The following is a 14,629-nucleotide window of genomic DNA, read 5'->3' as shown; positions in this document are numbered from 1 at the left end:
TTGAATCTCAGACAGATAATTGAAAGAGAGAGAGAAATTTTGAGAAGTGCTTTAATCTTAGACTGGGACTGAAAGAGATATTTAAACTCCAACTGAGATTATTGAAGGTGTTTAAATGTAATATTATTTTGGTAAAACTCTCAATAAGGTTTAGTTTGTTAACATCAGATGTGCATCTTATGCATTAGGTGGCATAAACTAACAATGAACAATATTTACAGCATTTATTAATCTTGAAAAATGTGCATTTCTACACATACTAATACATTTGTGACATTTAAGGTTCAAATCAATTATAAATTAATAATAATCTGGATTAAGAAATGCTCTAAAAAAGGCTGTTACTTCATTATACTTAATGCATTAATTAATGTTAATGAATTCAACATTGTAAAACTTTTTTTTTTCTTAATTATCTTGTCTCAAAGCTTTTTTTCTTTTAATTACTCATTTTGAAAAATATTTGGTAAAATGTTTATAGGATTCTTTGACGAATAAAATTTTTATTCGGAATATACATCTTTTAAAATATTATAAATATATTTACTGTCACTTTTGTTATTGCATCCTTGCATTAAAATAAATGTTTTAATTTCTTTAAGTGGTAGTGCACATATAGAGTAATGCTGCAACATATATGAGCAAACTGGTTTTACTTTCATCAGGAACTCATATTTCAATGTCTGTCAGTGATGGACCACTTCCAAATCACAGTCTGACACTTGAGATTGAGGCTACAACTTATATTTAATTTCATTGCCTGCCAACTCAAGGGACCGGGACTTCAGCAATTTGTGGCTGACCATATGGTGAAGAACATGCCATTTTCAAGTCAAGATCATTTTCAAGTCAAGATCAAGTCAAGACATGAAAACTTTTGTAAAGTTGAGATGGCAAGAAAATTACATTGTGATCTCAAGAAAACAACATGTTAAGGGGGTTTAATGTCTTGACTTGAACTGATAAAGAAGTTTAGAAGGGGTTTGATGTAATGAGAGAGATGCTAATTCACACCGAGATTAATATTAATCTGAGATTGAGACTATAAATAGGATTTTATATTAAACTAGGGCTCTGTAGAGGTGGAATATCAGCTTTTTACTGAAAGGTTTAATTTTGGATTGTAAGAATGACTTAATATCAGATTGTGACTGTGTTCAAACTGTCTCAGAAGAAAATATGGATGACAAAAGGCAAGACATTAAGATGATTAAAAACCTGAGAAAGAGGATATGATGGTGAGTGTGTGTGTGTGTGTGCATCACAGGTGAAAATAGGTAAGAAATGAAAGTGTGTATGATAGAGAATGGTTTGTGGGAGTGAACTCTCACTGTGTGTTTGTATGATTAATTGCTATCAGAGCAACAATAAGGATTCACTGGAGACAGACTGTCTACTGGAGCAGTGGAATTATGCTGTCTATCACTGCCCCTTCATCCCTCCTCTCTCCTCTTCCATCATTCCATCACTCTCGTGTTATTACTGTACTCATCCGTCCATCCCCTGCTGGCACCTCCTTCTCTTTCCTTCCTTCTTCATCTCCTCTCCACTGGAGCCCTTCCTGATAGTTTTCCTCTCTTCTGTTCTTTTTTGTTTTCTGACTTTTTCTTTTTTCATTTTTAGGGCGCTGAGTGGTCTGGATAAAGAGGCAGACCTGGTGCACATTGAGGCTCGAACTGACAGTGGACGTTAGTCTCTTTCTTTTCCTTCTTTTCTCTCCATTCCCTTTCAAATTTTGTCTTCCTTTCACCTGCTTTTTCAGTTTCTCTCTTCCTCCCCTCCTAGTGCTCTCACCATGTCTTTCTTACTTTCTCAGTCGCCTATGCTTTTTGTTCGCAGTGAAAAATGAATAGATGAATTGTGGACAAGAGTAAATTCAATAGTAAATGGTTCTGGCTTGGTTCTGGCAGACTGTTGTGCTTGTGTTTTATCCTTGTGGGACAGTGTTGTGCATTAAAGTCTATTGAGCCTGACACAACACAACAGGCCCTAAGCTATGGACAGTCTAAAAACAACATTTAAATGTGTTATGAGTGATGCAGTGCTTACACCAAACTAAATTTGAAGCACAGGGAAATGGAGACAGTGGCAAAAGCTTCTTTAATTTTTTAGGTGGTAATAAACCTCTTCTAAAATAAGGATTTGAACCAGTCCTTTCAGTTCGTTCAATAGAAAATTTCATACTGAAAAATAATGGTAAATTTCATAATAAAACAAAAAGAATGCTGGATGAGGTTGACATTTACCTACAATTAATTTGCCTAACAACTTATTGTTTTTTAACAAGTTTACGGAGTTCTTCGCACTCACAGATCTTCCCATTATTAAAAAAAAAAAAAAAAAAAAAAAAAAAGGTTTCTCACATAATCCATTTAAAATTTGAAGAAAAGTTTTCTCCGTTCACATATGCTGTTTCAGGAATGACTGTATTAAAAAATAATATAGGCTTTAAAATATTTAAAGTGTTTAAAAAATGTACACTATAGATGGAAAGTGGGTAAAGGGTAATATTCATGTATCTCACTCCAGCCAGGCAACCAATGTTGGCAACCCTGATATATTACTATATTATATTTTACTTAGCTAGTTTTAGACTGAAGTTTTTCAAGTCTTCTGTGTAAAAATAACTTTCCTGGGTAGAGTATTTTTGTAATAAAACAATTATGTTTCATAAACTTGGTACTTATGACCGCTTAACATTATTTAGCCAACCTTAGCCTAGCTTTGAGGTCTTTGCTATTCTATTCCAATTTCATTATGCCTCAATTAACTAGTTAAAGATTGAGAGTTGTTTTGTACAGATGGCCTGCTGCTGTGTGTAATCATTTGTTGTTCAAATAACATTCTGTTCTGTACATGCATTGTCTGCTGGTTTATTTAGCTATTTTTCAGTACACCACATTGAGAAGGCCACTTAGTACTGTAAGACCTTGAATGTTAAAGTGCAAATTAACACCTGACCTCTCTTGTGGGTTTGCTACTGTTAGAGTTAAAATCATTGAAAGTTAAAAATATTGGCATGATGTGCAACAGCTAAAACAAATAAAACTGATAACGGGTGTTAAAGGGTTGGAGCTAAAATCTGCAGGAAAGTGAACATCGCGAGCCAATTTTGAGGATCACTGCAATAGAAACATGATTAACTAGTATTGCAAAGTCAAAGGGTATATATATAAAGCTACATTAAAGGGTTAGTTCATCCAAAAATGAAAATTGTCATTAATGACTCACTTTCATGTCGTTGCAACCCCTTAAGACCTCCGTTTATCTTCGGAACACAGTTTAAGATATTTTAGATTTAGTCCGAGAGCTCTCCGTCCCTCCATTGAAACTGTTTGTACAGTCTACTGTCCATGTCCAGAAAGGTAAAAAAAACATAATCAAATTAGTCCATGTGACATCAGAGGGTCAATTAGAATTTAGCATCCTAAATACATTCTGGTCCGAAAATAACAAAAATTACGACTTTATTCAGCATTGTCTTCTCTTCCGGGTCTGTTGCGAGCACAGAGAAAGCTCTCGGACTAAATCTAAAATATCTTAAACTGTGTTCCGAAGATGAATGGAGGTCTTACGTGTTAGGAATGGGGGAAGTCGTGGCCTAGTGGTTAGAGAGTTTGACGCCTAACCCTAGGGTTGTGGGTTCAGCATAAATGGCTGCCCACTGCTCCGGTGTGTGTGTGTGTGTGTGTGTGTGTTTGTGTGTGTGTGTGTAGTTTTCTTTTTCGGATGAACTAACCCTTTAATCCATGTAAAAATATCTCCTTCCTTAAATTTGATCTCAAAACGTGTAACAAAAAATATCTAAAATTGTTATGAAAGACATAATATCTCCTACTCTTCATTTGTTTTCCAGAGATACCTTGAACAGATAAAAAAATTATGCCTAATCTGTTGTTTCTTTGTTTGGCTCTTATTTTCTTTCTGTCTTTGCTCTCTCCCTTCAGTCTTTCTCTGTACTTTTACTCGCACCCCCTCTTTCTCTCCCTTCTGAGTGAGGATGGATAGCTAGTAGAGAGACTGATAATGGAGAGCACTGATTAATTTGGCTAGACACAGAGATGTGTGTAGGTTCTTGATTGTGTTTGTTGTGTTGGTGTGTGTGTGCCAGCGAGAGTGAGGGAGATATTGATCATCTGTTTTGTGTTTGGTGTAGATCAAGGCGTTCTTGTGCACGAGCGTATCCTGCGTTGATAAATCTGTGTGTGTGTCTCACAGAAATGCAGTATATCACCTGCCGAGCACAAAAGTGTTCAGAGGAGGGTAGGCAGTATCCATTCAGCGGCCGAATTGACACCAACTCACTCGTAGTGCAGGACCAATACATCTTCTTACAGGTACAGATGTGTGTGCGTTACATTAAGTACATAAGCCTTTCTGATTTAGATTTGCGTGGGAGATATCAAAAATGTGTGTGTGTGTGTCACAATAATCTCTGCCTGACTCTTTTTATAGCCCTCGTTTTATCTCTGTCAGTGCCGTGTAAGTGAGTGATAACCATTGAAACCAGCCTCTCCATCTTTAACAGCAGGCCAGGGTAGGACAGGGCATGGTTTTGAGTGAGAATCCCAAACCTGGACCCTCTTCTGTCAATACAAGCAACTTTCATTTGACTTTTGTTGCTTGAAGCTGTTGGATTTGAGCTGACAGAGATTAATGAGGTTATTGATTCAAAAAGCACAGGAACAAGAGACGGTCTGACATCCCACACCTCTCGCAGGAAAAACACAGTGTAGCACCATCCTCACCCTGTAAAGTGGACACACAGACACACTACCTCATTCTTTGGACATCTAAGCTCTATTGACACTGGATCAATCGAAGCATTAGAGCTTTAATGCACTGTATTTATAGCCTAATAGCTACAATCTACTTGATAAGAGGGTGTACAACATGTGTCAGGTTTTGCTAACATTCAGTACATTTACACTGCACTTTAAAAGTTCGATTTTAGTATGAGCAAGACAATAGTTTGCTACCAAAATGTTTATTAGGTTTTTGTGAATTCAGACTAAGAGAATTAGATTATGTGACTGTATCTTAACATGTCTACATGTTAATTGGATTACAATTTGCCTTGCAATTATGTATTTAATCCTTAAAATATTTAATTAAACACTGTGTATTTATACTTGCATTGTATACCTCCATACCTACTAATCTCCCCCTTTTCTCCAAAAAAAAAAAGTAAAAAAAAAAAACATAAAATAATAATAATAATAATACAATTAAAAAATTTGTGAGGTAGTGTTTTCACAATACTGTAATTTCTAACAATCTAACAATAGCTTACTAATATTTCTTTATTTATATTTAATATTTGTATTAAATTACATGCAAAAAAATACTAAATTTGATTAGTAGTTAAAATAATTTACTTTTAAGTTGATAAGAAAAGGTTATGAGATTCCTCAGCCAAAATAAATTATTATTCTTATTCTGTCGACTGAACAGAAAAATATTTAATTATTTATGTATATTGTTACTTTAATTTTTTTTAAGTTAAGCAAAAGTTAAACCCTCTGGCTTTTATTTTGGAGGAAACTGGCGTTTTGTGAAAACAGGTTTACGAACATGTTTCATTACAAATCTAGTGAAATGTTGTATTTATCTGTATACAAAAATGTATGAAATTATGTGAATGGCCACTGTGACCCAAATGCTCGCAGTAACCTGCAGTGATAGAGTTCACTGCATATACCAAGATCCGAGACGCTGAAAACATTAAATCACAAGCAACGGAAAGTCTCTTCTATGATAAACAAGAAACATGGGTTCTGACTGGTGTGAACTCCTGATCTGTTGTAAATCCTTGTAGCTGTGCTTTCTCTGACTGTGTGTGTGTGTGTATCAGTTAACCACAGCAGGAAGAACTACGTACTTTGTGTCCTATCAGCGAGGGCCCTTCAGGACCATTCAGCTCCCTAAATACTGTCTACCCAAAGTAAGATACATGACACAGCACTAGCTGTCACAAATAAGTTGTAAGATGAAATGTATGTGGCTCTAACAGCTGTTCTCCATGCAGGACATGCACATTGTCAGTACAGATGAGGGACAAGTGCTGGCAGCAGTGCAGGAGTGGAACGAAAATGACACCTACAGTCTGTACATCTCTGACACCCCTGGGGTCTACTTCACTCGCTCGCTCCCAAACCTCCATACCTTCCGCAGTCTCACAGGAAACCTCATTGTGGACGTCTACAAGGTCTGCAAATATGATCGTATGGCCTGATGGTGCTTCTCAATTAAGTTAAAGAAGTCAACCACCTTGAATGTTCACATATGAAGGTTGTGTGCAATTAGGAAAACCTCAGTAATTAACATGGTTTTCGCCAGGAATTTTTGAAAGTAGAACAGGGAACAGTGCAATGCAGCACAAAGCAGCAGTGTTTGAAGTTCTGCAATTAATCGCAATGAATACAAAGAGAAGAAGAAAATCTGATAATGAGAACAACTCAAAACATATAGAAACTGAAGTGTAAGCAAAAATGCACAGAGAAACTTGGCTTATCTGCAATAATGTAGAACCTGATATTTTTCCGTTCTTCTCTTTTGCTTCGCTTCTAGGCAAAAACTCTAACTAATATCTATAATTGTAAAAAAAAAAAAAAAAAAAAAAAGAAAACAATAGAACTGATAATAATAATCTTACTAACAGTAAAATTCATAAGAATATATTATTATTTTATTACTACTACTACTATTAATAATGATAATAATAACAGATTACTGTACTGATTTATTATTATTATATATATAAGTTATATCATAATAATTTAGTAGAACACAAACTAATGTCTGTAACTGAACAGAGTACTGAAAATATTTTTTATAATAATAACCTATATAACAGTAATAATACTAATAAATTAGTATTATGTTGTTAATAATAACAATAATATACTTTATTATTATTATTATTATTATTATTACCATCATCATCATCACAAAGAGGAAATCCAAATATTTGAGTTCAGATCACTTTTGTCCTGTCCTGTAGGTGGCGGGTGTTAGCGGACTGATCATAGCCAATAAGAAAGAAGACACACAGATGAGAACGTACATCACCTACAACAAAGGCCAGACATGGAGCTTACTAAAGCCTCCAGCAAAAGACACCACAGGACATGACATCAACTGCAACCTGGTGAGACCCAGTGAATTCATCCACATATTTCTTCATACATGAAGACATTGCCAAAAAAAAGCATAGGTCACCAACATAAAAGTAGGCAAAATACTATTTATCATAAAACAGCTATTATTAATGTTGATCCTATTATAGTGACACACCAACGTTTATAGAAAACAAGCACTTCATCAGAGCCAGTCACACCCACTATATTCATTAAATTACACTCAGAGCCACCTACTTAACCTATGGTCAGATGAAAACAAGACATTACAGTGTTGACACTTTTCATTTGATGCGTATTTACAGTGGAGCCCTGCAGAGAAGAACTTCTTGAGTTTCACAGTGAAATGAGGGTGAACCACCAGCTACCAAACAATAGTTCTGAATTCAGTGCTTTCTGATGGTTTGATTAAGACACACTACCTTCTCTGTATCTTTGTAATGACTTTCACTGATGTTTTACACTGTTCTGGAAGATTGGTGATTTCAATTAAGACATACATTGAACAGCTGGAGTCAATTTATCAGCAGATCTCAGAAAGTCTTAATTACTTTTTTTTTCTGCTGCACCAAAACAGTGGGTTCAGTGTTTGCACACGTGTTGTCATTCTTTAGAAAGACAAGATGAAACAAGGTTTTTTTTTTCATTCCTTGTGCTTAGGGTATTTTGGGACTTATTACCCACTTTAAAAAACTGCTGGTACAAGAATTCAGACACTTGTACATACAGAATAAAAGTGTGTTGCTTATTTGCATATGAAATTAGTTTTGAATCACTAGGTGGTTTTACATTTAAATGTACTGATTTTTGACACTGTATTCTAATTGCCATAATAGATAATAGATTTGTCTGAAGCTCTGAAATAAAAGAAATGGGTCACACTAATTGTAAGGGATACCACAAATATGGACAAAAGCAGCAGAGATCCAAAGCAGATTCATTTGCATGGCTTTTGAAAGCTGATGCCCCAGTTGGTTGATAAAGGTGAGATTATGTAGATATATTTAAATGTATTGAAATATAATTTAATGCTGTGTAATGTTCTAATTTTCAGCCCTCGTGCTCCTTGCACCTTCTCCTGCAGATGTCTGAAAACCCCTACACACCTGACACCATCTCCACCAAACACTCCGCTCCAGGGATTATAGTAGCCACAGGTGTGTGTGTTCAACTGTCCCACTTCCTTTATTGTTTTTAAGCTTGTGGCATCTTGAGTCCCCCGGGCGTTTCTGACAAATTAGAGTGAAAAATGCTTTTAAATGCAGATAGAGTTTGAGTAGCCAAATCACGGCTTTCAAGTTGTTACCTCTCTGTGTTTTTCACCTGCAGAGTTTGGCATGATTGGAAAAAAAACATATGTTATTTTGCTTGTCAGACTCATTATAAATCTTCAAAACTCAAACCCAAATAGCTTCCTGCATGAGACTAGATAGATGCTCACTCAAAAAGTAAGTCGTGCAGAGCACGCAGAAAATATGACCAGTGTCTTCCACATTCATAATTGCCTGTCATGTCCAACAGCTGTTCTGCAATCACTTTCCCATGCTCGGAGTATATAAATATGGGATTTGAAAAATATGTTGTTGTTTTTTTTTGTTTGTTAGTTTTGTTTTGTTACTGGCAGCAGCTTTACCAAACGTAATTCATCAGGTGCCATGAGTGTACTCATACTCACCAGACAATATGCACCAAGAATTTATTGTAAAATCATAGATTATAGATTTAAAAATATACTTAAGTGCAGTGGCAAAAATTGTGTTAACTCTTAATGACTTCATTCAGGTCTCATCGACCAGGGGTTTTCAAACTGGACTTAATTATTTGATTAATAGAAATCCAAGGTCACCCTATGGGGGCTGCAAAGGGGCACAAAATATTAGGGAAACATTTTTTTAATTTAAATATTAATGCAAAACACAATTTTTGTATTCACCAAAGCTTATAATATTTTAATTTAATTAGGGATGCACAATATTATAGGTACGTTATTGGAATTGGCTGATAATTGCTTAAAAAGTAAATATCGGCATGGCCCGATAAGAAAAATTATGCTGTTATGGCTTGCCAATAAGACTAATTACTCACATGCTAAGGGTGTGCTAGCTATAAGATCACATCAGCAGTGTGGTCATTCTTGAATCAAAGTTTTTCCTGAATGATGATTAGATGCATTGTTTTGCATCGCTGCATTTAATTTGAGAATGCAAGTACAGAATGATGCATCCTTCATACAACAGAGTCAGCTGTCACTAGTAGCTGCAATAGTAGCAGCCGCAGCAGAATCCCCATGTCCTATTGCCAGGGCCGGCCCTGACCAATTTGGAGCCCTAGGCAAGATTTTAACTGGTGCCCCTTGTATAACAGCCAAATCCACCACCAATCATTGACACAGAAACTGCATAGCTTTATGATATAAAGCAAAATACATATAAAATAAGACCGTTGCACAGTAAATAAATAAATAAACTGACATTAACTCAGTTAGCTATTTAAATTAGGGAACTTTATTGTCCAAAGGCAGCTAAAATACTAACATTTAAATCTTAATATCTTCATTTCAGACATTCATAAGTTTATGGCTGCACTGATATTTTCATGAATATTTCATGGCAGAATCCAATACTGATTTTTAATGTATTTTATTTAAGCCAAAGACAAGAAAAAAATAAAATATGAGTATATGAAGAATATCGATAGTTGCTTTATTATTTATTATTTTGATCTAAATTTGACTGTATAATTTCAAAACCCGAAGCAAAAACAGAGTGGTCTGGCTTTAGCCTTGTGAAATTAGGCTACATAAAACATAACAAACAGCAGATGGGCTGAATGAAAATGCAAATTCACTCTCTGTCAGCAGGTGGCGCTTAAGGAACAGCAGTGATGCATTGTTTCCTTGATTACTGCTGTAAAAGCACATACAGAGGAAACGTGAAAGGAAAATGCCATTTAAACTGTTTCTTAAGACAGTCAGTTCCCATCAGAGATACATACATTCATACTTCGTGCATCGTGAACAGTGATCTTGCTCTGTCTGCTAACAACCGGTTCCAATTTATGGCTGATGGTCTATCAGTGCATCTCTGCCCAAATTAAATATTAAACTTGTTTTTTTTTGGTGATTTGCCATCAAATAAGTAAACATTCTGCATGTTTCAGAGTGAAGCGATGCGTGTCACTTTAACACATTAACACTTCACTCTGAAAACTGCAGCACGTTATTTTTATTTAATTAAATGGCAACATTCGCAGTATGACTATGGTATTAAGCCATAATGTGATATTGATTCTATGTCAATATATATTGTGCCCCTAATTAAAATAATAATAATTAAACAAAAAACTTACCTCATTTGGGTGCCACAATGGATGGACAGCGTATAGCATTTAAATTATGTGAGGAGCCGGCCCTGTCTATTGCCCATCCTGTTAGGCGTTTTATCTACTTTGGGGGTGCTGTTGGACTGCTTGTATGCTGTTTTTTTTTTTTACAGATACAATTTGCTTTTGTTCAGTGAAAATATAAATGAAAATCATTTAAGCAGCTTTTTTTTTGGTCTTTACATTGTCACCCTTCATATAATACATGGAGTTTAGACCATGAAATGATCTGTAAAAGACATATTTTGATTATCTATGTTTAATTACTGATTAAATGTGTAAACCCAGATATGCTTGGTTTTGTTTATTTGTTTTGTTTGATTTTGTTTATTTTTTATTGTATTTGCTTTTATCTTTTTCATTATTATTATTATTTTTTTTTACCAGTAGGGATTATTTTCTATTTTAATAAACTAGTGAAATAGAATCAAATCTCATCCACTAACATATCTCCATCATATGCATGGTGAATAATCTGTCTGTCAGAGTTACAGCAGTATTTTTTTTCACAGGTAACATTGGGCCCGAGCTTTCCTCCTCTAATACAGGAATGTTCATTTCCTCTGATGCTGGAAACACATGGAGACAGGTAAACCAGTCACATACTGACAATCACCTTACTGTAATTATAGACCCTGATCACCACTCAAACTAACTGAAACTAAAAGAAATGTGAGAAACACAAAGAGACAGAATGACAAAATAACTTGCTGGATTTTGACTCTGTAAACACTGTCTTTAGATTTTTGAGGAGGAGCACGGTGTCTGGTTTTTGGACCATGGAGGGGCTTTATTAGCTGTTACACAATCTGCTGTACCAACACGCCATTTATGGTAAGACAATGGACATAAATGCAGTGCCTTGCAAATTTTATTAAATGACATCAATACAAAAATCTGATTTGTGATGCAGCCTGAAATCTATTTAACTCCATGTTAATGCATTTAGACCAGAGGATAACTAGTCACCTGACTGAGCCTGGTTAACTTTCTCCAAAGATATTTTCTTAATTTATGTCACCTCTTGCCTTTGGTTCACTTAGTTGAGGTTTAAAAGACACATAAATTTCAAAAACTGTATAGATTTGATGGAACTAACAAAGATAACAAAGATATTTTCTTCTGTAGAGCTGCTTTATAGCTGAAATAAATGTTCATAATTGACGTATTTTGCAACATTGACACTGTTATTGAATTGTATTTAATCCGTTACTGATTTGAATTGAATAACTACACTAAACTATAGTGTATACTGTATACATTATACACTATACTTCAGCAGAGCTGCTTATCACTGAATTGAACTTTTACACAGTTATTGAACTGAACTGTATAGACACTAAAATGACTGGAGCTGAATAATGACACTTGTCTTGTTTCAGCAGCTGTAAAGCAGAATTTGGATTTGCCTCATTTTTAAAGTTTGCATCACTGATTCGGTTACTTTCCTGTTTAATACTGTGAAGCTGCTTTGAAGCAATCTCTGCTGTATAAAGTGCTATTAAAATAAAAGTGACTTGACACATTATTTGTATATAAAACAAAGCACTAGAAAGATTTTTGGGTTCATTGCAGGCTATTGCTCTAACTTTTGGGATATTTCTTATTCAGACTAAGTTTTTGAAGTTCCCTCATGCTTAAACGTCAGCTTTGATATGAGGACTGGTAGATATAAGCAGCAGGCAATAGGTCTTATCATATCAAACATTTGGAATCCTTTCAGCGAAAGTGTCTGTCATGGCTTTGTAGTGCAGGTGGCTGTGTTTGCCAGGGCTTTTATGCTCATGTTGGGGGGTTAAGGTTTGAAGCAGAGGTGGGATTCAGTGGGCTTCCATTCTCATATTGTTCCTGCCACATCACATTCCCAGCTTTGATGTGGTAAGCTCTGAAATGTTGTCAGGATCAATTAGGCTGCAGAAGATCATTTGTATCCTCCTGTGGGTTGCTGTTAGAACAGAAGTCAGATGTGTGTGCGGGTGTTTAGCCATCAACTCGGGTGACTTTGACCCATATATACAACAACAGGAACACCAAACCTGAAAATCTGCTTTCTTCATGAAAAGATGCCATGAAGACCGTTACATCTGTTAGACACAAAAATAAAGAGAACGGTAAACTTTAAAAAGCATTGTAAAGATATACACTACCATTCAATAGTTTGGGAGCAGTTTTTAAGAATTGTAATGTTTTTGAAAGAAGTCTCTTATGCTCATCAATGCTGCATTTATTTGATCAAAATACAGTAAAAACAGTAATATTGTGAAATATAGTACTGTGTAAAATAACAGTTTTCTGTTTTTATATATATTACATTGAAAATTTGATCCTTCGCACATGATCATTGAGAAATTATTCTAATATTCACGATTTTAGTTGAATTACTGAAATAAATTAACTTTTCCACAACATTCTAATTTATTACCTGTATATATTAATGGTGAAAACATCTGTGCTGCTTAACTTTTTTTTTTTCAGGATTAATTGATTAATAGAATGCTGAAAAAACATTTATTTGAAGAAAGACATTTGTAGCATAAATGACTTTACTGTCACTGTTGATCAATTTATTGCATATTTGCTTAATAATAGGATAAAAAAAATCCCAAACTTCTATACACAATAAAGTGTATAGAATAGAAAGGCGATAGATGTTGTGCACTAACTGTGTGTATTAAAAGCATACCAATTCCACAAAGAATGTGTGCTGATTTTATGGGATTTATGCAGCATTCTGCAGACTCAGCAATGTGAGAGTTGCTTTGGTTATTGAAAAAATGCTGAAATTAACTTAATCTAAACTAAGATCCCCAAAAACACGACTATGAATAACCACTAAGTTTAGGCTAAAAATGTCATGCTCACAGAACAAAGCAAACAGGGGGTCTGTAGATACACAATAATAGATCAATCAATAGATCAATAGATCAATCAATAAATACACAATCAGGTGCTTTAAAATACAAGGCATTCATAGGAAGACCAAAATCTGAAAATAAAACACGCTGAGATGCCACTTACCCAAAGAAAAATAATAAAAAATAATGCAAAGGACAGAAAAAAAGTATAAAAAAGAGATGCAACATAAAAGAACAATGAAATGCAAAGTAGACCGAATGTGTAATGAGACGTAATATGCATTTTACATGACTAATAATGATTAGAGGGTAATGTAAACACAAGTGGGGGTATGGTGAATAATTTTGTCTTGATATTTTTCATCGAGCATATATTAGATTTGATTTTAATGTCATTATGCAGATGTAACCCACATTGAATGTTAATGCAGTTACTCCACAATGACTTGTTTCTGTGGATCCGATAAATATTCTCAGATGACTGAACAAATGCATCTTCTATTTTTATGTCTTTGTCAAATGTGCACTGTACAGTATATTAATCAGAATATGAACCGAATCTGCTTCGCCAGTGAAATGATTTGTGAAATGTATGTGTGTCTAGGATTAGTTTGGATGAAGGCCGGCAATGGGACAAACTCAGCTTTTCGTCTACACCCCTATTTGTTGACGGGGTTTTGATGACTCCAGAGACTGAGAATCACATCATTACGTAAGAATCATTTCACCTCGTCTTCTAAGTCACACTCATCCAAATAGCCCAGGAGGTGTCAGTAATGAACCTTCACTTACTTGTGATCATTATTATCAGATTAAATCTGTTCATTTGCATGTCAGCATGCCTGGACTATGATCCTCACACTTTCTTGTACTGATAACACTGACACTTCCTTCTTGTTAGTCATTTATGGATTTTTTCCATAAATTTACTTTTCATAGCAATATGTGTCCTTTAAGCAATTGTAAAGAATGTAAAAGTAAAGCGATACTGTTGTGCTTAAGCATCTTTATCCTCGTAGATTCTTTGGGCACTTTAATTACCACTCCGACTGGCAGCTGATAAAGATTGACTACAGCTCCCTGTTTGGGCGGAAATGCACAGACGGAGACTTTCAGACATGGCACCTGCATAACAAGGTTGTCACCTCACATTTATCAGCACGCCTTACTGTTCGGTCTCAACAGCAAAACAGTAATTCACTCTCTCAGCATTCAACATGAGTTTCTTTTGGCACTAAATGCGTTAGTGATTAG

General features: G+C 35.1%; 1 protein-coding gene across 1 annotated transcript in view; it reads left to right on the top strand.

The window, feature by feature from the left end:
- Positions 1–14,629, top strand: part of LOC113094568 (VPS10 domain-containing receptor SorCS3-like) — a 53,183-nt gene that overhangs the window by 25,879 nt on the left and 12,675 nt on the right. Inside the window, exons 6-15 of the mRNA XM_026260153.1 lie at positions 1,624–1,688; positions 4,219–4,337; positions 5,855–5,944; positions 6,029–6,208; positions 7,004–7,150; positions 8,194–8,296; positions 11,033–11,109; positions 11,263–11,354; positions 13,980–14,087; positions 14,395–14,512. Coding sequence (XP_026115938.1) covers positions 1,624–1,688; positions 4,219–4,337; positions 5,855–5,944; positions 6,029–6,208; positions 7,004–7,150; positions 8,194–8,296; positions 11,033–11,109; positions 11,263–11,354; positions 13,980–14,087; positions 14,395–14,512 — 1,099 coding nt within the window. The remainder of the gene's footprint in view (positions 1–1,623; positions 1,689–4,218; positions 4,338–5,854; positions 5,945–6,028; positions 6,209–7,003; positions 7,151–8,193; positions 8,297–11,032; positions 11,110–11,262; positions 11,355–13,979; positions 14,088–14,394; positions 14,513–14,629) is intronic.

The sequence above is a fragment of the Carassius auratus genome, unplaced genomic scaffold (genome assembly GCF_003368295.1).
Source record: "Carassius auratus strain Wakin unplaced genomic scaffold, ASM336829v1 scaf_tig00215410, whole genome shotgun sequence".
In the NCBI taxonomy this organism is placed as follows: domain Eukaryota; kingdom Metazoa; phylum Chordata; class Actinopteri; order Cypriniformes; family Cyprinidae; genus Carassius; species Carassius auratus.
This window is presented reverse-complemented; position numbering and strand designations above follow the sequence as displayed.